The 23,380-nt window shown below is 54.8% G+C and overlaps 8 protein-coding genes and 1 non-coding gene across 9 annotated transcripts; 3 read left to right on the top strand and 6 right to left on the bottom strand.

Moving 5' to 3' along the window:
* Positions 1–47: 47 nt before the first annotated feature.
* Positions 48–3,119, bottom strand: UMAG_05347 (uncharacterized protein; the record flags this gene model as incomplete). The annotated part of the gene is made up of 1 exon (XM_011393747.1): positions 48–3,119. One exon carries the CDS (start codon positions 3,117–3,119, stop codon positions 48–50), a length of 3,072 nt encoding a protein of 1,023 aa, XP_011392049.1.
* A 739-nt stretch (positions 3,120–3,858) lies between these two features.
* UMAG_05346 (uncharacterized protein) lies at positions 3,859–5,379 on the bottom strand (the record flags this gene model as incomplete). Its single annotated transcript, XM_011393746.1, has 1 exon — positions 3,859–5,379. One exon carries the CDS (start codon positions 5,377–5,379, stop codon positions 3,859–3,861), a length of 1,521 nt encoding a protein of 506 aa, XP_011392048.1.
* Positions 5,380–7,316: 1,937 nt separating this feature from the next.
* UMAG_16099 lies at positions 7,317–7,400 on the top strand. The gene is given in 2 exon segments: positions 7,317–7,353; positions 7,365–7,400. It is a non-coding gene; the product is annotated as a tRNA-Ala (tRNA).
* Positions 7,401–7,689: 289 nt separating this feature from the next.
* Positions 7,690–9,711, top strand: UMAG_05345 (uncharacterized protein; the record flags this gene model as incomplete). Its single annotated transcript, XM_011393745.1, has 1 exon — positions 7,690–9,711. One exon carries the CDS (start codon positions 7,690–7,692, stop codon positions 9,709–9,711), a length of 2,022 nt encoding a protein of 673 aa, XP_011392047.1.
* A 566-nt stretch (positions 9,712–10,277) lies between these two features.
* UMAG_05344 (uncharacterized protein) lies at positions 10,278–12,707 on the bottom strand (the record flags this gene model as incomplete). Its single annotated transcript, XM_011393744.1, has 1 exon — positions 10,278–12,707. The coding sequence occupies one exon, from the start codon at positions 12,705–12,707 to the stop codon at positions 10,278–10,280; it is 2,430 nt and encodes an 809-aa protein (XP_011392046.1).
* A 1,006-nt stretch (positions 12,708–13,713) lies between these two features.
* UMAG_10202 (uncharacterized protein) lies at positions 13,714–14,319 on the bottom strand (the record flags this gene model as incomplete). Its single annotated transcript, XM_011393824.1, has 1 exon — positions 13,714–14,319. One exon carries the CDS (start codon positions 14,317–14,319, stop codon positions 13,714–13,716), a length of 606 nt encoding a protein of 201 aa, XP_011392126.1.
* A 416-nt stretch (positions 14,320–14,735) lies between these two features.
* Positions 14,736–15,233, bottom strand: UMAG_10201 (uncharacterized protein; the record flags this gene model as incomplete). Its single annotated transcript, XM_011393823.1, has 1 exon — positions 14,736–15,233. One exon carries the CDS (start codon positions 15,231–15,233, stop codon positions 14,736–14,738), a length of 498 nt encoding a protein of 165 aa, XP_011392125.1.
* Positions 15,234–16,521: 1,288 nt separating this feature from the next.
* Positions 16,522–21,435, bottom strand: UMAG_10200 (uncharacterized protein; the record flags this gene model as incomplete). Its single annotated transcript, XM_011393822.1, has 1 exon — positions 16,522–21,435. The coding sequence occupies one exon, from the start codon at positions 21,433–21,435 to the stop codon at positions 16,522–16,524; it is 4,914 nt and encodes a 1,637-aa protein (XP_011392124.1).
* Positions 21,436–21,682: 247 nt separating this feature from the next.
* Positions 21,683–22,413, top strand: UMAG_05342 (uncharacterized protein; the record flags this gene model as incomplete). Its single annotated transcript, XM_011393743.1, has 3 exons — positions 21,683–22,019; positions 22,106–22,154; positions 22,344–22,413. The coding sequence occupies 3 exons, from the start codon at positions 21,683–21,685 to the stop codon at positions 22,411–22,413; spliced, it is 456 nt and encodes a 151-aa protein (XP_011392045.1).
* Between the last annotated feature and the right edge of the window lie 967 nt (positions 22,414–23,380).

Below are 23,380 nucleotides of genomic sequence, written 5' to 3'. Positions count from 1 at the left end.
TTCACGGGTCGTGCTGAATTGTGATGGCGTGTAGTGAATCCCCTACTCTACACTTCCACGACTTCGGTCCCGCGCTTCGAGTGAACAGCGAGCACCTTAGCACCGTACTCGAACGGATTTCCATCGTACACCACAAATTCCTCCTGTTCATCTCCACTCTCGATGCCCAATACATGGTCGATACCACTAGTGACCAACTGCAGCACATCCTTTTTGCTGAGCAGCCCGTTGGTCTCGAGTGCAGCCCTGGTAGCGTCCCAGAGCAAGTTGCTTGCCATCCAGCCCTCCTCGATCTTCAATGCGACTTTCACACCAGCCTTGATCAAGCTCGAGAGCGTGGTCTCGCGGGTGAGTGGGGGACCGCTGAGTCCGCGCAACTCGTCCCATGTTCGAGGCCAAGTTTGAGGGATCAGCAGCACGGGCACTTTTCGCTTGGCTAGTTCGTGTGCGATAAGGTGGCCTTCCGCCGCACCAGAGATGACCAATTTGACCGAGGGGAAGGAGTCGATCAATCGGAGGACTTGTGAAATGTGGTCGGCTCTCAAAGCTGTCACAACCAGCGGTAGTTGACCCTTGGCAACACGCTCCCATACATGTAGGCCGGACGAGCTCCAAGGTTCCTGAGAGGGCGAAGTGGTGAGCAGTTGTCGGAGCAGCCCAAGCTGCTCTGAAATGCTCGGTCCGTCGCGATTGTGCACCAGCGTCACATGTGCTGCCACTTCTTCCACCTCGACCGCCCCTTTGGACAAGACATTCTCGGCACCCGTATCAAACTTGACCGAGATGCCAGAGAAAAACGTATCGCTCTGCGGGAAAACGATGGCCTTAGTAACACCGGATGCGCGTGCTCGGGTCAGGTCGTGTCCTCCCCACTGAAGCCCATCCACCGCACGTGCGGTGGGCCAGGAACGAAGGTATTCAGCAGTCTGCGGGATGGCGTTGGACGAAGTAAGTGGGTCCAGGGTGTAGCCATCGGATGCGTCTGGTTCAGAAACGATATCGGTGAGGCCGAGGTTGGACCCAAACGACGTAAGGCCGGGAAGCACGACTCCGCCACGTGTATCGATGCTGTGCACGACGGATGAAGGGCACACGGAGGCGCTGCACGTTTGCCCACTACACAAAATCTTTCCGTCGGCGACAACGATAGTTCCGGAAGAGGGAAACGCCTCTTCTGAGATGCGAGCGGTGCCGCTGTGGCGGATGAATCGTTGGCTGAGGTTGGTGAAAACCGTACAATTTGTCGAGGCCCGCTTCGCAGAGGGGAAAGCAAGTGATTCGAAGGTGATGATCTCGTCGTAGGATTTCCTCACCTGCTCGATGTCAAAGCTGAAGTTTCCTGCTCTAGGAGCAGCGGGTGCTGGCCAAGATGGTCTGTACTTTTCGATTCGGGCGTCCACCTCGGCTTGCGGCAGGTCAGGGCTGGGCACAGGGGCATTTGGTCCAAGCTGCGGCACACCATCGATCACAACTTCGACCGGGGTTGCGCCCATCCTCAACGGATGCGTATTCCAAACCACTACATCCGCATCCCACCCTTGCCGAATGTACCCTAGTCTATGATGCAAACCCAACCTCTCCGCCGGAGCCGAAATGACACTCCTCATTGCGTCGACCTCGTTCAGACCAAAGTGATGCGCTTGTGCGGCCTGATTCAAGATGCGTCTCGAGTCCGTCACTGGGTGATCTGACTTGTAAATGGGTGTGATGTTCTGCGATGCAAGAATGGCGCCGGTGAAAGGAGTGCCAAAGTACGCTTCGAGCTTGTAATTGGCGTTGGTGCTGAAGATGGCGATTGCTGGGGTGACATTTCCGTATGTCTGCTTGAGCAGATCTGGTACAAGGTAGGACTCGTGTGCGTGGTGGAAAGCGGCAACAGGGAACTGGAACTCATTTGAGTGACGCACAAAGGCTTCGAAATCGACCTGGGTGTAGCAGTGGGTATTGAGCTTGACTTTTCCACGAAGGAGAGCAACTACTGCTTCGAGTTCGAGGTCATCCGGAAATTCGGCATCTGCCAGCGTGGAAGGAGAGGAGTTGGGACCGTGAAGAGAGGCGAAAGATTTGGCGCTGTCGCAAAAAGCGTCTTGCTTGTTTTTGAGATCTCTAGCGGCGGAAAAGGTGCGTCGGAAGTCCCATGCTTCATCAAACCGAGTCATCTTGTAGATGCGGCGAGCGTTTTCACCACAAGCCATCTTCATGTAGCGCCAGCTGGAGCTGCTATCATTGCGGTGGAGTCCGGTCTCAATGTTGGGCTCAATAGCTGAGTGCTCAGAAGCCGAGCCACCCTTGCCCTGGCCAAGATGGGCAAGCGATGTAGGCGGCTCGATAATCCGGTCTTGAGGGAGATGTGAGGAAGGCTGGCGGTACTTGATGGGGAAAGCCTGACCACCTATCGAGTTGGCTGAACCGGGCAGGACAAGACCAGTGGTGATACCCCCGGCAAGAGACTTGTGGAAAGAAGCATCGTGCTGATTCATGCCATCGATGGTGCGAAGATAAGGGTTGGTGTTCTTGCCGATGCTGTTAATGTCGTCATGACCGGGGAGTGCGGGAAGAGCTCCAACAGACAGATGCACATGCATGTCGACGAGACCAGGGGTTACCCATCGACCCGCAGCATCGATGACCTTGACTTTGTCTACATTTGCCCCGTTCCAAAGAAACTCATTCTTCTTTGTACGAGCGATACGCTTGATAATACCTTGGGATAGCAAGACATCATATCCAGATAGCACCTCGTGGCCTTGATCGTTACCGGTCCAAAGCGTCGCGTTGCGAATGACTACATCCTGAAGATCGGATTCTGCTCGGTCGGAGCGGGTTCGCTTGTGGAAATCTGCAGGAGGGCCAACAGGTGCAGAGATTGCATCACACTTGGCGAGGGAAGCAGCAAAGAGGGACTGGATGTGCGGGTGAGGCGAAGGCTGGTAGATGTGGTGTTGAGTGGTGCTGTAGGTGGTGAAGATGCCAAGATAGTACACGAGGGCGATAAAGCTCAGGAGTGAGAGGAGACAGGATCGCGGGGTGAGCGCTAAACGACGCTTGCGGGTCGATCCCGACGGGGCATAGCCGGGTAGCACAGCCTCGGCCTGCGACTTATCGATGTCGAACGACATGTTCGACGAGGCGTGGGAAAGTAGGTCGCGTTGACCTGAGTACCTCGTGGCAAGGTGAGCGAGCAAATTGCGGATGGTGGTGGGAAGGAAGGCAGTGGGAGACTATTATCTCGGCTTCTCCGTAGTCCAAGCGGTGCTCGTCTGAATTCATTACGCTCGTTTCGCATGCACGAGCACCGCACGTCCCGCTTCAACGCTGTGCGCGATCCTGTTCGGCTGTCCCGATGCCATTTCTGAAGACACTTAATGGAGTATCACGACGCGCTTACGCTGCTTGAACCACTTCATTTTGCTGCGCCCAATTTTGCAAAGCATGGGCGCGGGTGTTTGTGAATGCGGCAATGCAATTGGCCGATGCCGGTGATAAACGCTTTGGCCAGTTTATGAAGGGCGGAGCTATTTCTTCCGACGCTCGAATCACGAATTGCGTGAGATGTGCAGGTGTAAGCAGTTGTTTTCAGCGGCAAGGGTCCTTGTCAAATCTGACGTTGCGCGGCCAAATTTCAGAGATGATTGACAAGTTGGTACACAATACGTTCACGCAAAAGAAGCTCGTGGCTCTCGTTTGGACTGCAGCTCACGTGTCGCTGTCGCTGGAATCAGCATCGCTTCGGAGCAGGTGTATGAGGCAGACAATCACAAAGTTTGCACGGTAACCAGGCAATGGATAAAATACAATACAGACAGAGATCCAAGGAGCAGATTGCATCTGGGACCAAGGAGCAGGGTACATCTGGGATCAAATGTGCTTGTCGCCGGCATTAGCGTGGGCAAACTCTTCGACAGCAGCAATTTCTTCAGCTCGGCCAGGCACAGTCACCTCTTCAAGCGGATCGGTGTGCTCCTTGACACGCAAAGCAATGACCGGGATAACGAAGAGCAAGCCGACAGCACAGAGACCCCACGTCACAGCGAGGTTGGTCATGAAGGGATGCTTGTCCTTATCCATCCCAAATGCACCTGCTGCGCCAGCTGACTGAATCGACTTGTAGAATCCGGCCAGGTAGCCCAGCTTGGAAAGGTCGTTGGAGCACGCGCCCATTAGCCAATAGGCCAGGTTCTGCCAGATGGCGTCGAGCATGCCTGAGAAGATGTAGAGGAAGCAATAGCCCACGTACTTGCTCGAGTCACTAAAATCGATGCGCTCCGTCTCATCAGCTACACTGGCCCGGCTATACGTCTTTTGTACTTCGTACGATCCGCCCCAGACAGCCCATGTGAAGATGAGAACGATGCTCCATCCAATCCAAGCACGCGACCTTCGCGACATTCGCTTGCTGTCAAGAATCAGACCGAAAGCTAAGCTACCCGCCATCTGACTGAGCCAGTAGAGCAGGTTGTTGAGAGAGCGGGTTCGGAGCGTAAAGAGGACACCATTGTAGTCGTTGAACTGCCAGGTGTAGAACCAGTTCGAGGCAAGAAACATTGGGAACAGCATGACCACCCACGGATCGGATCGAAGAAGCACAAAGAGGCCTTGAAGTTCCTTAGCCCAGGTGGTCTGGCTCGGAACCAGAACGCGCGTGCCATCATCTCGGATAACCTTGGCAGGATCCATGAGCACCGCGGCGGCAAGCGAGCCGAGACCGGTAAGCACGATAAACGCAGCATAGACGCCGTTGGAGACCGTGTTTCCCGTCGAGTTGTAGGTGAGACCGAGTTGAATGGCCGAACCAAGGACGGCGCCCAAGTTGAAGATGACCCAAAAGACACTGATGAAGCGACCTTTTTGTGATTCAGTGGGATAAGCGAGCATGAGTGCTCCCTGTGCCGTCCAAAGTAGCGAAGCACAGACACCGAGGATGGCACCAGCAGCAATGACAAACCCCTGGTTTTGGTTGATGTTGTACGAAAGGAACGCTCCGACGTACAGACAGTAGCCAAGTGCACCCAGACCAAGCGTCACGCGCGATCCAAGCTTGTTGTGGATCGTACCGGCAAAGAAGGATACCACCGAGAAGGTCGAGTACAAAGCCACAGCCGCCTTGTTGGATGCGTCAGAGTTGACTTGGCCTCCACCTCCGATTCCAGAAAGAGCGTTGTAAAGACCACTTGTGAGGAAGCATACCAGTCCAACGAGAGCAACCTGAACGATAGGTAGACTGTAAGTGCGCTTGAGCGGATTGGACGAACGTTGGACCGTGAGTACCTTTGCCAAGGTGGTTGTGTGGACATGAGAGCCTTCATGGCTGCTGAGCACACCTGGCTTGGGTCCAGATGAGCTGCTGGAAGTGGCATCAAATGCTTTCTCGTCAGCCATAATAGGGAAGGTGAGAGGCGGATGTTAGGTATGGGCAGAAGACAAGAAGAAGTTGGGGATAAACGAGGGAGTAATCTTTCCTTCCAGCGTTGCTTGCAAGTGAGGACGAAGACGACAGATGCTGGTAGCCGAGTTGACAAGCACAAAACTTATAAGGATAAAGGATGGGCGATCTTTGGTAACTTATGTGGGGGTTTCGCTGCAGACGACGGTGGGACCAGGGTAAATGAGATCAAGCAACAACTTGCAGGTGCGTCGGACCGGTGTTTTTATTCTCTGTCAAGATCGGAAGCTCGACTGACAAAACGTTTAAGGAGGCAGCTTTGTCAGATGCAAATGCAGTTGTGCAGTATCGGTGGTGTCGGTAGTCGTCTACGGGTCGATACAGGGCGTGTAGGGTCGGTGGTATCGGTGGTCGTTTACGGAAAGACAAGCCTCCAGTGTGTCTTGGCGGGGGATGGAGAATCAAAATCAGAGCTTGATTAAGAAATGAGGCAGAGACTTGTTGAGGCAAGGGAACGGGATGAGCTTTTGGAATGTATTGCGCGGTGTTGATCGGCGGCGCTCCGAGTGATTGGAGAGGCCGTCGGTTAACCTGGGTTGTGCGACTGGCGAGCGGGATACGGTGAGTGTTGCAGGCCTGCGTCAATCTGCGACAGCTGACATGCTAACCCTTTCGCAGAGGACGCGCGCAAGCGAAGACGCGCAAAAAGCGTGGGAGCGGCAACGGCAAAATGGAGCTACTGCCGATAAGCGAACAACGCCTGATTTCTTGGGTGAGCAACCCACACACGATAGAATAAGTCAAAGTTAGCCTTGGTTGTTCGTGATATTTCGTGGCAACGGAGAAAAGAAACTAGTTAAGTAATTAAATAAAATGAACCCATGATCTACGAACCTGCTTCGTGCTTCTTCGGGTCTTCCTTCTTCGCACATGTCCGACTCATGACTGCTGAAGGAACTGCGGAGAGAGAGCGGGAAAAAAGGATACGGCTGTTCTCGCTTCGCTTACAGTTAACTTAACCTCACACACTTGCTTGTTGGCTACATTTCAAATGAGCAAACCGTGCTTGAAACAACTTACCTCCACCCCAACTCGTCGCAAACGGCGCAATCGTTTGCTTGATCGATTCACACTCATGACTGTTTGCTCGTTCCCGATTGTGGTTGTTATTCATGACAGTCTGCTCATGTTGCTATCCTTGCTTCAAAGAGACACACTTCTCACGAACCATGTTCCGAAAGAAACGACCTGCCTTTGTGCACGAACCCGTCTTTCTTCATGGGGAAATCTGACTTTGAAATCGCTCAGCCCTTCCCAAAACTGGCAATATCGTGAATCACAGATATCAGGACTCAGTTCTCAGTCCAGTCGGCGGCATCGGATGAGCCTCCGAGTTTGGTTTGACCTCACTCTCTCAGATGGTTCGACTCGCCTTCAGCCCTCTATGCACCTGCACAGCAAGCGTGAATGTGTGCTTGCTATCTCGGCGAAAGCGCCGACCATTAACGATTTGGTCGGATACAAACCGTCCCATTTCCCTTGCTTCAACGGTAACTCCTTGCGGAGCCCCCTTGACCACGTAACCCAATCAATTTCATATTCTGTCGACAAGCTTTGGGAAGTGAGCGTCTCGAATCAATTGAACAGCGTGGCGCACGCCTATAAGCCCGTTGCCAATTACACGTCTTACGGTGGAGGCATCGATCAGCGATCATGCTTCACGCACACCTTTGGCTCGTTGCTCTGGTGTCGTGGTAACAGTTCGGTGACAACACTGCATGAACTTGTCTGTGATCTCGTCGGTAACTTTTTCCAGAGCAGAACTCTGTATCCCTTGCACGTTGCGCCCAAGACGAGTCAACGATTAACCTTAATATCCGAGATAAGCACTGAAGTGTATAGATATGTAATAATTCTCATGTTAATGCAAGATGGGGGTTTAGCTCAGTTGGTAGAGCGTTCGCTTAGCATTCAGCTAACTTGCGAAAGGTCGCGTGTTCGACTCATGCAGTCTCCACAATTTCTTTTTTGAGTCCTCAATTTTTTCACCCATATTGTGTGTGGATTTGGTTGCGGTTGCTCTTATGATCCGGATGTTTCTTTCTCAAGTTGCGAGAGATGCTGAGTCGTGTGCTTGTGGAGGATTCGAGAGCGCGGAATTCGGCAAATCACGAATGTGGTGGTGTGCTGTGTTTCGTTTCGGAACAACAATTTTGCGTTGATGTTCTGGCCACTCTCTTCGTTGCTCTCATCAACATTATCGCGGCCATTCAGCTCTTCACCGCGAGATTTGACGTGCAGTCACGATGACTTCCACGAGCGAAGAAGAGCTTCTCAAGGCTGAGATCGCCAAGCTTTCGGGCGTGATCCAAACGCACAAGCAACAACAACATCACCAACCATATCCGTCGTATCCAGAAGGATACACACCAAGAGGGCGCGGGTACTATCGGGGTGCTGGTAGTCCACCCTATCGTGGCACATATGTGCGAGGGCGAGGTGGATTCTACGCAAGTGCCAATGCAGCCAGAGGTAGAGGTCGCGGTGCGGTAGCGATCGCGCAACGGAATCGCACATTGATCCTCAACGACTCGAACCACAAAGGAGCAATGCAGGGAGCAGCACCAGGTGCCGCAGCTTCGACCGAAAATGCCAATTCTATGGACTCGACGGTTGTTGGGAAACCAGCGGCGGCCTCGACAGCCACTAGCAGCACAAAGTCATCCATGCCGGGAACATCAGAAGGCTGGATCAAGCGCAAGTCAACGCACAACATGAGCCTTGTCAGCACATCTACATTCCAGCGTACAGAACCTGCACGCTTAGCAGCAATGGAAGCAACGCGCAAGGCAAAGGCAGAAGCGAAAGCTGCGGCATCTTCATCCAATTCTACAGGCAGAAAAACGGTCCGAGCCAAACCCATAAAGCCGTCGTCTTCGGTCCGTCGGGGCGATAACATGGGTGAAGTGGTCATTGACGGTGTTGTCTTCGAGTTTGATCCGTCAGGCACCAAGCTCGTAAAAAAAGCGGTTCAACCTTTCTCCAACCCCGACGACGCGCAGAACCAGACACCTTACACCTCCACCGCCAACGAGTGCTCCACAGCAGTGCCGCTGAAGACCAGCATCAACGGTCAAGACTATATCCGCACCAAACGTGGCAACCTCATATCAGCCGATCTGCTCGCCAAGCGGAAAGCGCAACGGGAAGCGCAAGCCAAAATGGGGCGTCTCGACAAGATGGTCGGCCAGATTTCGGCGATGCAAGCCACGCGCAACTCATCACGCAAGCCAGGAGTTTCGAGGAGACTCGATGTTAGCAAGGCACGCACATTGTGTACGTTTTTCAACAAGACAGGACAGTGTAAGCGTGGGCTATCGTGTCCATATCTTCACGATTCCAGCAAGATCGCTTTGTGTCCAAAGGTGCTTCGACCGACGGGGTGCACGTTGCCCAAGGGAACCTGTCCGTTGTCGCATACACCAAGAGCAGAGAGGGTACCGCACTGTGTACACTACTTGCGCTCCAGAAATTGTCGAAACGGCGCAGACTGTCTGTATACACATGCGGATCTCAAGGATGGAGTCAAAACCAACATTTGTCGTGATTTCAGCGACTACGGTTGGTGCGGCCGGGGCAAGGACTGCGAGCAAAGGCATACGTACGAATGTCCGGAGTTCGTGGAGAAAGGCAAGTGTGAGAGGAAAGGATGCAAGTTGGTACACGTCATCAGGGCGAGTCGACCGGAAAGTAACGTTTCGGCGAACGGTGTGGAGGCGACGCAAGGAGGGGTGCAGGATGACGATCTGTTTGTGCGAGACGATGCGGCTGCCGAGGAGGCGCAGGCGGATTTATCACACGAGCATGCTGAACACGCTCTGGGCGGAACAAAACGCAAGCGTCCATTGATGCAGACGGAACTGGACGACGATCAGCCGATCCTTCCTGACGATGAGGACGAGGATGAGCAGGTCAATTTTGCCAACATCAACGAAAGCCGTAGGACGAAGCGCCGAAAGGCAAAAGCGTTCACGCAGCAGAAGGACTTCATTTCATTTGACGACATCGGCGACGAACAGGAAGACGACGACGATGATGACGAAGAGAGCGACGAGCAGGAAGACCAAGAGATTTTCACCGACGAGGAGGAGGAAGGGGAAGAGGAAGACAGCGAAGAAGCGGAAAGCGTGCACAGCGAGGACTTTGAACTGAGCGACCAACAGGACGATTCAGACGAGCACATTACTGCAGACGACAATTCGAACGCTCAGGATCTCGCCCCTGCTGATGACGAGCAAGATGACGATCTGGTAGATCGAGATCTATGATTCGGTTTGCAAGCTGTTTCGTCAAGCCAACCGTCGAGGTGAATCGTAATAGTTATCAGGACAGACTGGGGTCCGAGACCTGCCGCTGAGTGTGGTGTGAAATTAAACGCCCACACGAAGTTGTAGATGCTTTGTTTTGAACAAGCCGAAGCTGCTGAGTCTCGTTTGTGTGCGTGAGTGTGTGCTTGTTTATTTTTCTTGAGTTCTCTGCGCGTTTGAGCCTGGACGAGCAGCTACTGGAACAGGTCATACCATGCATACTTGCTTGTACGTCTCCAGCGACTGGCTGACATTGCTCACAACGATCGAAAGAGGAGACCAGCGGGTTGTCGTTCCTGATTGGGTGACGATTCGTTTCCACAGGACATACATCTCGTGGTCAAACATTGAATCACGAATGCTCAACCACGCACGACGACTCACGCTATGCGCGAGTGTATGAAAACGGAAAAATGAATGATCAAATTGGGTTACCAAGATACATCACGTATGAGCGTGTGTTTGTGTCACTTCAAGCCGCCGAGCCGGATCGATGCACGCTGCTACCTGTGAACAATGAAGACGGTCTAGAAGGTCTCCGGGACATCCACTTTCGGCTTCTTAGCGAGCTTACCATCCTTAGGCTGTGCGTCTTTCTTGGCACGCTTGGGCAAGCCTGCCAACAGCGCTTGGGTCTTGAGTGCATCATCGTAGCCTCCGAGCTTATCGCCGAGCGCCCACAACCAATCCTGTAGCTGGGTCGGTCTGAGATTGGCGTTGCTGATGAAGGAAAAGTTGCACAGGTACGTGATGAGCGCATTCGGGAGGCGCGAGACCGTGTAGAGGTGCGACCAGAACGTGTACAGGTGAGGATGTGCTTGTGGGTCGATCGGGTTTTCGCCGAGCTCTTTGGCCGGGATGAGTGGGATGTAGGGAAGCGGCTTGGTGAGAGTTGTGGAAGTGCGTGTCGTGGTTCGAGTGGTAGTCGTCACTGTCGAGGTAACTTTGGCTTCCAGAGATGTGGTGTCGTTTTGCGCTTGCGCGTCGCCGACAGTCGACTCGGCCGCCGCCACCCTCTGTTCAGCCAGTTCGATCACCACATCCTTGACACCTTTGCCCTCCAACTCAGGAATGAACCATCCACCGCTAATCATGAGCGGAGCCAGCAACGGGTTGAGGTACGCATCACCCACACCTGGGATCCACGGATACGGAGCCCTCTTATCCCAATATAGCAGCTTCTCCGTCGGCCTCAAAGCCGCCTCCCAATCCTGCGCTTCCTTCCACATGTTTTCCAGTGCTTGCGGATCTACCTCGCGCATTTGGGCGAACGCCGGATGTGTCTTGGGATCAATTCGACCACCTCGCACCACCGAGGCGTGGATGCTCTCGTTGGTTCGTCCCGTGACAGCCATGTTTTCCCACACACTGCGCTTCATGGTCTCCGGATCGAACTTGCTCTGGTGGAAAGTTCGGTAGTGCTGGTAATTCAGCGTCGGTCGCGAACGGTGCGGCAGCTGCATCGCCCATTCTCGTCGACGATCCAGCACGGTTGCTAGTAGAGCAATGTCGATGTTCAACAGAGGTCGAAGCGTTGTGCTTCCATCCGGAAGCGTCTGTGGATCAACGAGTTGCGAAACCATCCAAATCAGGGTGATGTCCGACAGGCCATGGAACTGGTATCCACCACCACAGTCAGTATGAACGCCTTGGAACCAACACTGTTTGAGCAGCTGTTTGGATCGCATATGCTTGCCTCGAACGCCAAGTTCGGCGGAAGTGTTGGGTGTGTCGTTGACGCTGGGCTGGTACCACAGGGTGGGGAGGAAATCCTTTCTGTCCTCTTCCAAGCTGAGTGCGTGGAAGCCGAACTGAATGTTGCTGCCAAGACCAGGGTCGTAAAAGTCAAAGAAGTCAATCATCGAATTGTCCTGGAACATGCCTGGAAAGCCGAGCGCCGAGACTGTGTCCCAGACACCGACCACCTTGATCTGTGGTGGAACGACTTGAACGTGTCTGCGTCGTTCGGCGAGCTCCTTTCGTCGCACCTCTCTGAGGTCGCATCGGGTCTGTTCGTCGAGCTTCTTGTTCTGTGCGAGGTTGAAGTGGTAGGTGCTCGTCGCCAAACCTTCGCTCTCCACGCTAGGGTACTTCTGCGTAGCAGCATACAACACCTCTGCTGCAGCCGATTCACTCGCCACATCGTCCGGATCACGTCGTTGATAAGCAGCCCAAATGTCGGCAAAGTGCGTCATCTCGACCTTGGACAACACACCGCACCAGTTGATGAAACCAGTGATGCACCTTGCCGTGTAGGCTCCTCTGGAAAAGCCAAACAAGAAGAGTTCGTCGCCGGGTTGGTAATTGTCAACGATGAAGCTGTACGCTTCTTGAATCTTGCTGCCCAAAGACAGGCCGGTACCTTGGTCGAAGATGTTGCGGATCTTTCCGGTGCCCGTACCGACGCCTGATTGATAGAAGACCACCTGGGGCATCACACTGGAAGCATCGCTGCTGCCGATGGTAGGCGACTGAGGTGGGCTTACGCCACCGATACCGCTCGAGTTCGAGATGCACTTGGCGAGAAGTGCGACGTTGGTGAAGAACTCACCCGAAGCAGCCGCAGGCGACGGCTTTGCACCTGCAGCTGTTGCCTTTTTGGCCGACTTGGTGCAATTCTTCTTGCGTTTGCGCGCAGCTGCATCGACAAGATCGCCTCGATCAACCTTTGCAGTCGCTGTTGCGGTGGCTGCGGAGCTGGTGCTGTCGTCGTGTCCTTCCTCGGGCGAGGCGAGCGATGCGTGTAGGCCGGGCAGATGTCCACGTCGGTGTGCGGCGGTCGTGAGCGTAGCTTTGACCCAGTTGCGCGCTTGACCAGTGCCGTCACAGAGCACAATGATGCGAATCGGCGTGCGTGGCACGCGTGGCTGGACGGGCGGAGGTGGAAGTGAGGTGAGCGGCGTTTGCATTGTTGCCATCAGCGGCGGCGACGGGGTGTCGACGCTCAACGCGACCATGTTGACGAGTTTCTAGAGTGGGGATGGATGAAAGAGAGAGTGAGAGAGTAAGTGGAGGAGGGAGCGGACAAAGTTTCGGGGCGAGTGGGAATGGATACACCGCACAAGTGACCACTTATAAAGACAAGCAGAGCGGCACACAGCGAAGGCGTGTGCTGAGAGGATGCTGGTGTGGAAGCAAACAAGCATGAGCACGACGAGGCGATGAGCTGGACACCTTCGCTTCACGGGCTTGGGTGCGACACAACGCGCCATGCTCAGCGTATGCTGAGCCTGTTGGCTTGGAGCAAATCTCTGCGACTCCACATGGCTGGTGCTGGAACACGGAAGGGTATGCAGTTGTATGACGGTGCTGGTATATGCGGCGGCGATCGAGGCAATTCGTGATTGTGTGGCAACGGTGAGCGTTGAGCGTTGTTCAACAGGACCCTGACACAGACACGAGACTCGCACGAACCTGCCTGATTCGTGATTCACAGATTCTCCGTCAACCGCGCAGCAACGGATAAAAACCCGCCATGGATGACCAAACCAGGCTCAGGACGGGAAGCATACTCGTGACTCCGACCGTGACTGCGTTCAGCCTTCCCGAGCTTCACGTTTTTCCCATGCGTTTTTACCCGCCAGCCACGACTGACTTTCATGCACATACCTCGTAAGCTCGTCCAACCCGCCTCCTCTCGCCACTCACGATTTCGCTCGACAAATGATCAAGGCCACAGCCAATACTCACAGCCAACCCAAACTCAGTCGTGAGTGTCAGAATCGTGTGACAACCAACTCACAACTGTCGTCTCACACGCGTCAAAGTCAGTCACGGAACGTGTCATGCGCAAAAATCACGAATCGTGAATGCGAATCGTGAATGCGCAGTTTGACACTCCGCCCACCTCAACACGTACGGACAACTTCTATCTTTGTCCCTGACTTTCGCATGATTCCCATTTGCCGTTGCCTGATCTCTACTCGTGACTCTTGTACATAGTTCTTGGCTCATTGCACAAATCTAGGCGCCAACACACATGCATGCAACCGCACCCTCGCACTGTGCCTCACATATCACCTTCATTTGCGTGCATCTGGAAAGCATCATGTTCAGCTCAGACCAGAGCGATCGCAACGCCTCTGGTTTTGTTTCACTTGGCGTCCTTCTGGTTGCTTGAACCAGCCGTTGTCCTCGCAGTCGGTTCAGAGACGTTTCGGCTTCATCTGCACGTGCGACTGAAGCTTCGAATTCGGGCCTGTCCGTGTCTGTGTTTTGTAGCCCGAAAACGTCAACTCGAATCTCGTCTATCGTGGGCTCAGCAACCTTATCGGTGCAGTCGGCATCTTCAGGCTCCTCTCCTCTGAATAGATGAACAAGGGAGCGCGTTGTCATGCTCAGACTGTTGGTCGGGCCGTCTCCATGCTCAATCTGCTCTGAAGTCTCTGCAGCCGACTCGGCGACTGGTTCGGCGTCGGCTGACATCTCCTTCCGGGTCTCGTCTTGCGTGGTAACACTAACTTGTGCTTTCGCCACGTGTTTGGTCTTCTTTACAAGTGTCCTGAATGCTGTTGTGGCCATCACAAGCACCAGTGATGTGCATACTCTTGATGGAGACAGCCAGCACATCCGCGGTACCCCAGGTTTTGGTGTCGACTATTCCGGTGTCTTCTGCGCCTGGACTAATTTGGAAAATCTGGGGTTCGCTCGCTTCCCGCTCCACTGTGGCGGAGTTGACCACCTCGGGAGCGTCTGTCATTTCGTGATGTACCTCTTCGCTGACATTCTTAGCCTCTAATGTCCCGGCCGTCGATTCCGTCTCTTGCCCACTTTCAGCTCGTACGCACTAAGATTCTTTGGCTTCCTCGCTGCGTTCAGTAAAAGCCATCTGCGTCCCTTCTGACTGCGCTGCGGAAGCCACCTCAAGCGCCGGTTTTGTAGTGGGCTGCTTCTTCGCAGCAGGAGGCGTGTTCGTTGCATTGTAAAGCTGCTTCGCTTCTTTGCTCTGCTTTACCTGCCATGTCCCGTCCGCCTCCGTCACCCACTCACCTTCTGCGTCTGCATCCTCTGAGTGTGTCAAGATCACTGGCAGCCTTGGTTTTCTTTTTCACAAATTCACGATTGCCTTGCTCCTGCGGCGTCTTGTCCTCTTGGGCCTTGATCTTCTCCTGCTTTTTCGTGTGCTTCTTTGCGTCTTCTTTAGGCTCCCACAACTCCTCGATATAGGCGTCATGGTGCACAGAAGCCACACTCTCTTCTTGAGTCTGAGTATCCTTCGCCTCCTCCTCGCCCTCCGCTTTCACGTCCTTCAAGTCGCTGCTTGGCTTTTGCAGCCGGTGGGGATGCTCATGTATCACGTCTTTGGCCGTGGCAGGAGCGTCTATTTGCTCTAACACCTCCTCCATTTCAGCCGTCAGGTGCTTAAGAGCCTCGCACCAACCACTTTGGAGGGGAATAGAATGGATGGAAAGAATTGGCTCATCCTGAGACTCGTTCATAGCTGTTTGGTGCTGCTCAATGGGTACAGCAGACGCCACCAGCATGACAGATTTGTGTCCTTGGTCGACGGCATTGCTCTCGCCTATGCATGGCTTCTTGAAAACAGGGTCTCCAGCTCCGATCACCAGGCGGGTGGCACGATTTACTCGCAGTATCCGCTTGCTCGTGCCTGAGCGTTTGGATTTGCTTGCGCTGCTCGTGGGTGTATCTGAGATAAATGTCGAGCTGCGGTCTTTGCTGAAAGCTGAAGCATCTTGAAAGCCAGACAAAGTGGCGATAGGCTTGTCTTCTGCGCTGCGAGCTGCGAGCTAGAGCTTTGGCTCAGCAGGCGTGGCTAGCGCGTTTGAACTGTACAGACTGGTACGAGCGACGAGCTGGTGATTTTTCCCAGTATACTAGGCACTGAGAACTGAGTGATATGATGTGAAAGCGCCGAGCCAAAGCTCACTATGCATCGGCACTTGGATTCGTATCTTGCGCGGTGAGCACTTTGGGAGGCGGAAGAGCCGGGCAGCGCTGAGCAGCGCAGCGCGAGATTTCCAATGGCTGAGTCACGAGTCGTTTACGCACCAGCCGTCACACAGCAGGAGCGCGTCGTAGCAAGGCGTCGCGTGATGACAAACAGTTGAATGTGATTGTGTAACAGCGCAAGTGGAAATCTGTGGCTTAAGGTTAGCCTCGCCTTTCAAGATTCGCGATATGGGTTTGCCACTTGTCGACGGTTCTGCAGGGCTCTCTCACACTCGGCTGCGGGCGTCTCGGCAAAGTTGAGAGGACATGATCGCAACATCATGGATCGAGACTCGCTCATGCTAATCGTCTTCTTTCCTCTTAAGAGTAGGAGCGACGAGGGTTAGCCACTGCTGATTTCAGCGGCCAAGACACTCCTCCTGGCCGCGCAGGCCTCACCACAAAAGATTGGCTCCAGCTCTTGCCTTGGCAGTGTGAGTGCGTGTGCAAGTTTGCGCTGCGCACGCTCGTACGCCCCAACTCACCGCCAAAGCATCGTCGCTCTCCTCTTTGACCACGTTTCCAAATCCAGACCAGAACGACGTGCGACATGCCGCCTCAGGCTGCACTTGCCCGCCGTGTCATGTCGTGACGCGCTCAAAGAGAGCCTACTTCGTCGATTGAGGCTCTTGCGCCTTTTCCCAAGCCACACTCGTCACTCGAATGCCCGTCCGTCACCTAACGTATGCGCTTCGCTTGTCCGAATCAAGCCAAGCTCCATCCGTACACTCACGACATCCGACACACCACGCGAGCCCCAGGGACGCATCAAGCTGAAATTAGTTGAAGACATAGCACCAAAGTACCTCACGATTCCGCTTTCTAAGTAGTCCTCTGCTCTACGGCACTACCGCTTCCATTGCCGTCACGATAGAACCTCGTATACGCTTGATCCTGCGACAGCGAGTGCTGCTGTTGCTGGCTCTGCTGCGATTGGTAGTTGTAAGCCTGCGGCCCGAGTCCGGTGGCGCTCGCCGAGCCCGGTTGGCGCACCATATGCTGCGCTTGTTGCTGCGCATGCGCTTGATAGAAGGGCTTTTGACCTGCGTATCCGTTTTGATTGCCATGCTGCGCATATCCGAGCGGCTTCTGCGGCGTGTGGCCCTGGTTGCCCAGCGGTCCGCGATGCGTCGGACTCATGCTGAATCCGGCAGGCGGCACAGCGCCCGCCGACCACGGACCTTGCTTGTCTGGGCTGCGCGAGAACTCGGTCCCCACAGGCGTCAATGCGCCGTTGTTGCTCGAATACTGGCTGTGTGCATTTTGCTGCTGCTGGTGCAACATCTGCTCGCGCTGATGCACTTGCCGCATCGTCGTGGGCGGATGTACATCCGGTCGATGTCGATTCTGCAGCTCGCCGGCGTGAAGCGGTCCACCACTGCCGTTGCGTCCCATGCTGATGCCGCCACGCATCTGGCGCAGCTTGGCGTACTTTTCGCATTTCTTGAGAATGTCGCGCGATGTGAGGTCCGACGAAGCGTTCATCAAATCCTTGTCCTGCAACACCGCTTCGAGCTCCTCGGGCACCTTCCAGATCTCGTCCTGATGCTCAAGCAGGTACAAGACAGCACGGTTGGCCAGGAACGTCTCGTCCTTGGTCGGATCGCTTCCCTTGCTGTACAGAATGTTGGGGCAGATCACCGTCGCCAGGTTGGGCAAATCCATCTTGCTGCCCGTCTCCTCGTCAATGTGCGAGAAAGATGCGACCCATTTGAGGAAAGCGAACAGCACCTCCATCGTGTCGCGATGACCCTTGGGCAGCAAGATGGTCACCATGTGCAGAATGCGACGTCGTTCCGCCTCGGATTCCAGCTTTTGCGACATGACAAACAGCTTGTGCAGCTTGAACGTCATGAGCGGATCCGGGAGCTCACGCAGGAACTTCTTGAGCAACGCCGCCAGCTGAACCGGATTGTCATCGAGCAGATTCACTGCCGAGCTGTCACGGTCGAGCGCCTCGGACAGCTCCTTGAGTCGACGGATGTTGCCGTTCTTGCGGAAGATGCCTTCGACTGACAAATCCATCTGCTTCATGGCCGAGATCACATCGTCGATGAACGAAGGTACGCGCAGATGTGCTGCACTAGCACCCAGCGTTGAGTCGGCGCCATTGCGTTCCACGAGAATCTCGAGAGGGATGCCAAATACGCCCTTTTTCTTGATCTCCTTCTTGTCCTTGCCACCCTTGAAGATTTTGCCCCAAAACGTGTTCTTGCGCGTCTCGATGAATTCGATCAAATCGTCCAGGTTGACGTGGTCTCGCAGCGCCGACTGCTGAAGGTACATGACTGCCATGTGCTTGACGATAAACAGCTCCAGAGCCGACAACTCGGAGATGCAGCGCGTGCCTTCGCTTGGCAGCGGTCGGTGCTGCTCGCGCGCCTGCTCGGCTTCCAAGATGTGCGGGATATCAGCGAGCGTGATGCCGTCCTCACTCCTTGTCTCGCGCTGGATTTCATCGCCGGAAGGCTGTCGCATAGGCCCGTCTTCGCGAATCTTGACGTCGGTATTGTGGCGTGCAAACGCAGGTCGGATCGGCACAATCGAGCCAGGCTCCAGGTTTGAGGGCGATCCAGAACGTCCGGACGTGCCGCTGCCAAACTGAGGAGGCTGCTGCTGCTGGGGAGGCAATGCAAACGGAAGATGCTGCTGTTGCTGGACCGGCTGGAACACCTGCTGCTGTTTGTACGGCTGTTGCTGTTGCTGCTGCTGCTGCTGGTAGCCTTGCGGCGGCTGTGCTTGTCGTGCCCGACTCGACGGCGAGGGTTCTCGAGACGAACCGACTTCACGCTTGAAGGGCGAACTAGGTTCCCTCGGCGAGGAGCCAGGGCTGGCTTGACGAGGTGAACGTCTGCTGTCGGTCTGCAGGCCAATGTCGGAGGGAGAGTGTTTCTGCATATCAGACGTCTGCGTCTGCCGTCCTGACGGACTGCCAACCACCGTAGAGATGCGGGGCACCTTTGCCTTGGTCGACAACTTGCGATTTAGATTCACCGACTTCATTCGCTTGATGTCTTGCGAGTCGCGGTACGCCTCGTGCATTGAAACCTGTTCGTTGGCATCAGCTGGCGATGCAGCACCCGGCGTGGAAGTGTCAGTTCCTCCCACCTGACGCGTCGCTGAAACTGGCGGCGAAGGCGGAACAACGCCGCGCTTGCGCAGCAATGCAAATAGGCGGTTGAGCGCAACACGTAAGAGGAAAGCATATTGTTCCAGCCTTGTGACCGACTCAAAGCCTGTCCGGAGCTGTAAGCCGCCAGAACACTGGGGGCAGAAGCAGGCATACGTCCACGAGCTGGAAGACAACGAGCGCGGACCGCTCTGGAGACCAGCGCTACCCTCGGACGGTCTGCGCTTGGACTCGAGACCGTACTGCGAAGCTGGTAATGGCTCCGGTGCACCAGGTACAGGGTCAGGTTGCTTGCGCGTCGACGCTCCATCACGCAGAGCAGGTCGCTGACACGTCGAGCACTTGAGGCAGTTGGAGTGCCATCGCAGATTGACGCCCATACGCAAGCACTCTTCTTCAACGGTGGATCCACATGCAACGCAAAGATCGGTTGCTGCTTCGCCGTTTTCGCTCGAGCCCGAGCTGGTGGATCGGGGCAGGGAGCGGTAGCCATACCATTTGCCGTCTGGGCCGACGGTATTAGTGTTGGGCTGCTGCGTGCCCTGCTTGTCGTCGGCAGTGATGCTGCCCAGCTTGGCGGAAAAGGCGAGCTGGCTCAGGAACCAATGGAGAGCGCTTTCGTTGTTGAACTCGCGGTCCAACTTGAGCGCGCCCGTCAAGGCGATACGGATGAGGATCTTGAGATAGTGTGCCAGACCCGTAACGAGCGAGAGGAGTTCCTGAGTGATGCCCATCCTCCTTGCACCTGTTTCCTGCGTGTGCGAAAGCAAGGAAAAGAAGTTGACGATCTTCTTGCATAACATTCTGGCTTCACGAATGTGCGAGACGCCTTTGGCATCTTCCTTGCGAAAGTTGGCCTCCAAGTCGTCGATGGCAGAGAAAAGAATCTCGACATGTAGGATGAACTTCTCAGCCATCCTGACACCGCCGAGGTAGCGGCCGCTGCTGACGTGGCGGAGCATTTCAGAGATGCACGCTGCGGAGCTCTCTTCAAAGGCAGAAAGTACGGTCCAGATGCGGTAGACGCGCTCCTCCATCTGTTTCTGCTTGTGCTTGAGACTGGAAGGTGTCTCGGTGGCCTCGATCTCGGTAGCGTCGGGAGATGGCTCTGTGCGCGAAGGAGCGGATTGACCGGGCGACGACTCGACGGCGTCTCCTTGACTGGCTGAGTGCTGCAGCGCGGGGCTGTCGATTCCGTTGTCGGTAGCAGTCACTTCGGACACGGCTGCGGCGCCGTCTTTGGGAGTGGATCCGGTGGGACACAACTTGATGTTCCAGAACTTGTGGATCATGTAGCACTCGGGATGCCAATGTTCGTCTGTGTTGTTGCGATTGATCTCGACAAACTGCTTGAGGATGGCCGTTTTGCAGCCTGTGCACTTGATGGCGAAGCGGGTGCTGTAATGAAAGTGGCAAAAGACACTGCCGTCATGCTCGTAGTAGCTATCCTGAGGACCAAAGACGGTTGGGCAGACCGAGCAGGTGAAATGCTCGACGTGAAACTTCTTGCCAAGCGCCGTGATGTAGCTGCCTCTTAGCGCACCGCTGCACTTTGCACAGATGAGGTCGAGACGTCGAAAGTAGTCGGTCTCGCAGAGAGGAAAGAGACGGCCTGTGCCCGAGGAGTCGACCATGTCGTCGGTAGCTGGGAAAAACTTGGCGGCGACGACTTTGTCGCAGTCGTTGCATCGGAAGCAGTCGAGATGGTAGACGCTGCCGAGCGCTCGGACAAACTGACCAGTCATGATCTTGCCGCATGCTTGACAGGTCTGATCGCGCCGTCTCGGCGAGGTGGCGGAGGATGACGATGTTTGAGCTGATCTCTGCTGGTCCGGCGCAGGAGCGGAGGAGCCAGATGGTGTTGACGCGGAACCATTTGCATCTGTGTTGGAAGAGACTGAATTCGGTGCTGGACGCTCGACGGCGGCGTTGCCAGAAATAGGGTTGAAAGGAGCTTGGAGGTTCTGAGGCGAGGCAAAGTTGGAATGGACGCCCGAGACGCTGGAGGGCGCGAGATCTGGGCCATTGTTGGTTCTTGGTAGACTGGAGGTGTCGAGACGGGGTGGAGGACGAGAGGAGGCACGGGAAGGCAGGCTGGGAGCAGACTCGGCGCTGTTGGAGCGCATCGAGCTGGATACTTCGTATTTTTCTCTTTCCTTTTCCCAGCTCCATCCCGGATCTACAGCGCGACTCTTTATCCTGTCCATGTCTGCACGATTGCGCGAAGAGGTTGCGTCTGTCGCAATGCTAGTGGCTAAGGAGGTGGATGGACGCAATGACTGTTGCTGTGCGTTTGGATCGGAAGCCGGGGCGGGTGTGGTTGGCTCGTGCGAACGTGATTGCAACATTGGCACGGCAGAGGGTTGGAGGCGCTGTTGAGAGCCGGAAGCTGCAGCGGCTGACTGTGAGGAGCCAGCGAGGTTGATATCTGCGGTGGCACGCTTGAGATCTTCGGCGACGTTAGAATAGTACGAGCTGCTGCCGTCCGAGTGTGCTGTGTTGGAGCGCTGTGGATGATGCAATGGTGGCAAGGACTGCTGCTGCGACTGATCTGCTGACGTAGACGCACCGGCATCAGCGTCATTGGCGTGGTTGGAAGTCGACATGATAGAATGATGGTCGAACTACAAAGCCAGACAGAAGCAGCGCACAGCGCAAGGATGGGCGGAGATGGGTGAGGTGTCGTCGAGAGGCGTTGAATGTGTGGATGATCAATGTCTAGGAGATGCCGCAAGAGAGTGGCGACAGAGGACAGGGAAAGGGAAGTGCTGTACGCGGGTGTTTGTGCACATAAAGGACGCCTGCTTGCCACCAAACAGAAAGGCGAGACGGGCGTGGCTAGAGATAGGCTCGATGAGCGACCGATTCTGCTACGGTACTGGACCTAGCAGACAGAAGCGTGTGAACGCTCGGATTCGAGGGAGCGCCGCGGAGCACGGCAGTTGGGTTTGGCGGTGCAATGCAATCACGAGTGCTGCGTGCGTGCTGGCTGCTGGTGGTGGTGAGGAGAGGCTAGCAGACGAATGGCATGCCAAGCGGGCAAGATGGGCAAGATGGGCAAGCTGGGCAAGCTGGGCAAGGTGGGCGAGTGTAGAGGAATGGGGCTATACGTGTGTCGTTGTTTTGCGCGAGACAAGGGAGACGAGCAGCAGCGCGCGCGCGTATGTGTACGGAGTGTATGTGTTTGTAAGTATGTGTCGTACGATCGAGATGTGGGTTCAAAAGCGTCTTGGATGTGAATTGAATCTGCCCCTGCGCTACTGGACTTTTCGGTAGCGGTCGATCGTACGAAGCCAGACGGCCGAAGAGAGGAGGATGATGGCAGGTACGGTGGAGGATGCAGTGTAGACGAAGAAAACGGTGATGACAAAGGGGTACAGTGACATCGAGAGGAATCGGGTGGGCGGCAAGTGCAGCGAGTAGCAAGCGCAACGTCAACGCAGAGCATTCGTGATTAGCACAGCGCACAGCACGTAGTCGTGAGTGAGTTAACAGAGCTCTAATGCGAACACAGAACGTGGAACACGAAGCACAAAGCACAAAGCACAAAGCAAATAGCAAAAAGCGGAGCCGCGTCGCTCTAAGAGGTGTTTGCACCGAGAGAAAACGAAAGAGACCAGGCGGCACCACCACGCGCAGTTGCTGCCGCACGCCAGCCAGCAAAACAATCACCGACGCACGACAGGGAAACAGCTCCGCAACAGCCACGAAAATCTTTAATCACAAAGGCGCATTCACGATTCACCATTCGCCACCAAAATATCAATAAATAAACAATCACAACCGAAATTGAAAAGGTAAGCGTGAAGCGTCATGTATACACACTAAACCCGCAGCGCAGCCGATGCGCAGAATCCGAAAAAGAACGGGTCAGAGTTCAAAGCGCGACTGCGACCTGCTAACTCAACCTAAGTTAAGTTAAAACATCACAACAGTCTCACGCTAACACGCAGGTGATTGTAAGTCTCGTCCCTGTTGCCCCCTTTTCACCCTTTCTGAGCTGTGAGCAGCACACTCGTGACTGTGACTTTTCTAACTTGCCTCTTTCATTTTTGAATTGAACTGGGTTTTTTTTTTTTTTTTTGGCCGTGGATGGCCCCTATCCGTCGTGTGTGGAACAGCTGGACACGCAACTCGAACAGTCACGGGTCGGCTCGAAAGTACACGTAACAGTCAAGTTAATCTTAGTTGAACTCTCTAACTTGTCAAATCTTTCACGATGGTGGATCGTCTATTTAGTCCTAGATTCAGTCGCGGGGGCTTCACGTCTGTGAGTGGAAAGGAAAGAAAGCGGGAGATCGAATACGGAACCCAATTCGTGATTTGGCGTGTGGTTTGTTGACCGACTTGGAGCGTCTGCAGAGTCGCATCCCAGCCACGCATAAAGGCAAATTGAGCATGTCCAGGAACATATCGCTGCAGCCAGCCGAAAACACCGCCCATTTCCCCGTTGCATGCTTGTCTCCACGAATCTTGATTGCCGGGTACAGCCTTGACTGAGCTTACAGTGTAGCTTATTCTCTACGAGCAACGCATTGTTGGCCAAGGTCG

The sequence above is a fragment of the Mycosarcoma maydis genome, chromosome 19 (genome assembly GCF_000328475.2).
Source record: "Mycosarcoma maydis chromosome 19, whole genome shotgun sequence".
Lineage (NCBI taxonomy): Eukaryota > Fungi > Basidiomycota > Ustilaginomycetes > Ustilaginales > Mycosarcoma > Mycosarcoma maydis.
The sequence above is the reverse complement of the archived record's forward strand: the minus strand, read 5'-3'. Positions and strand labels throughout refer to the sequence as shown.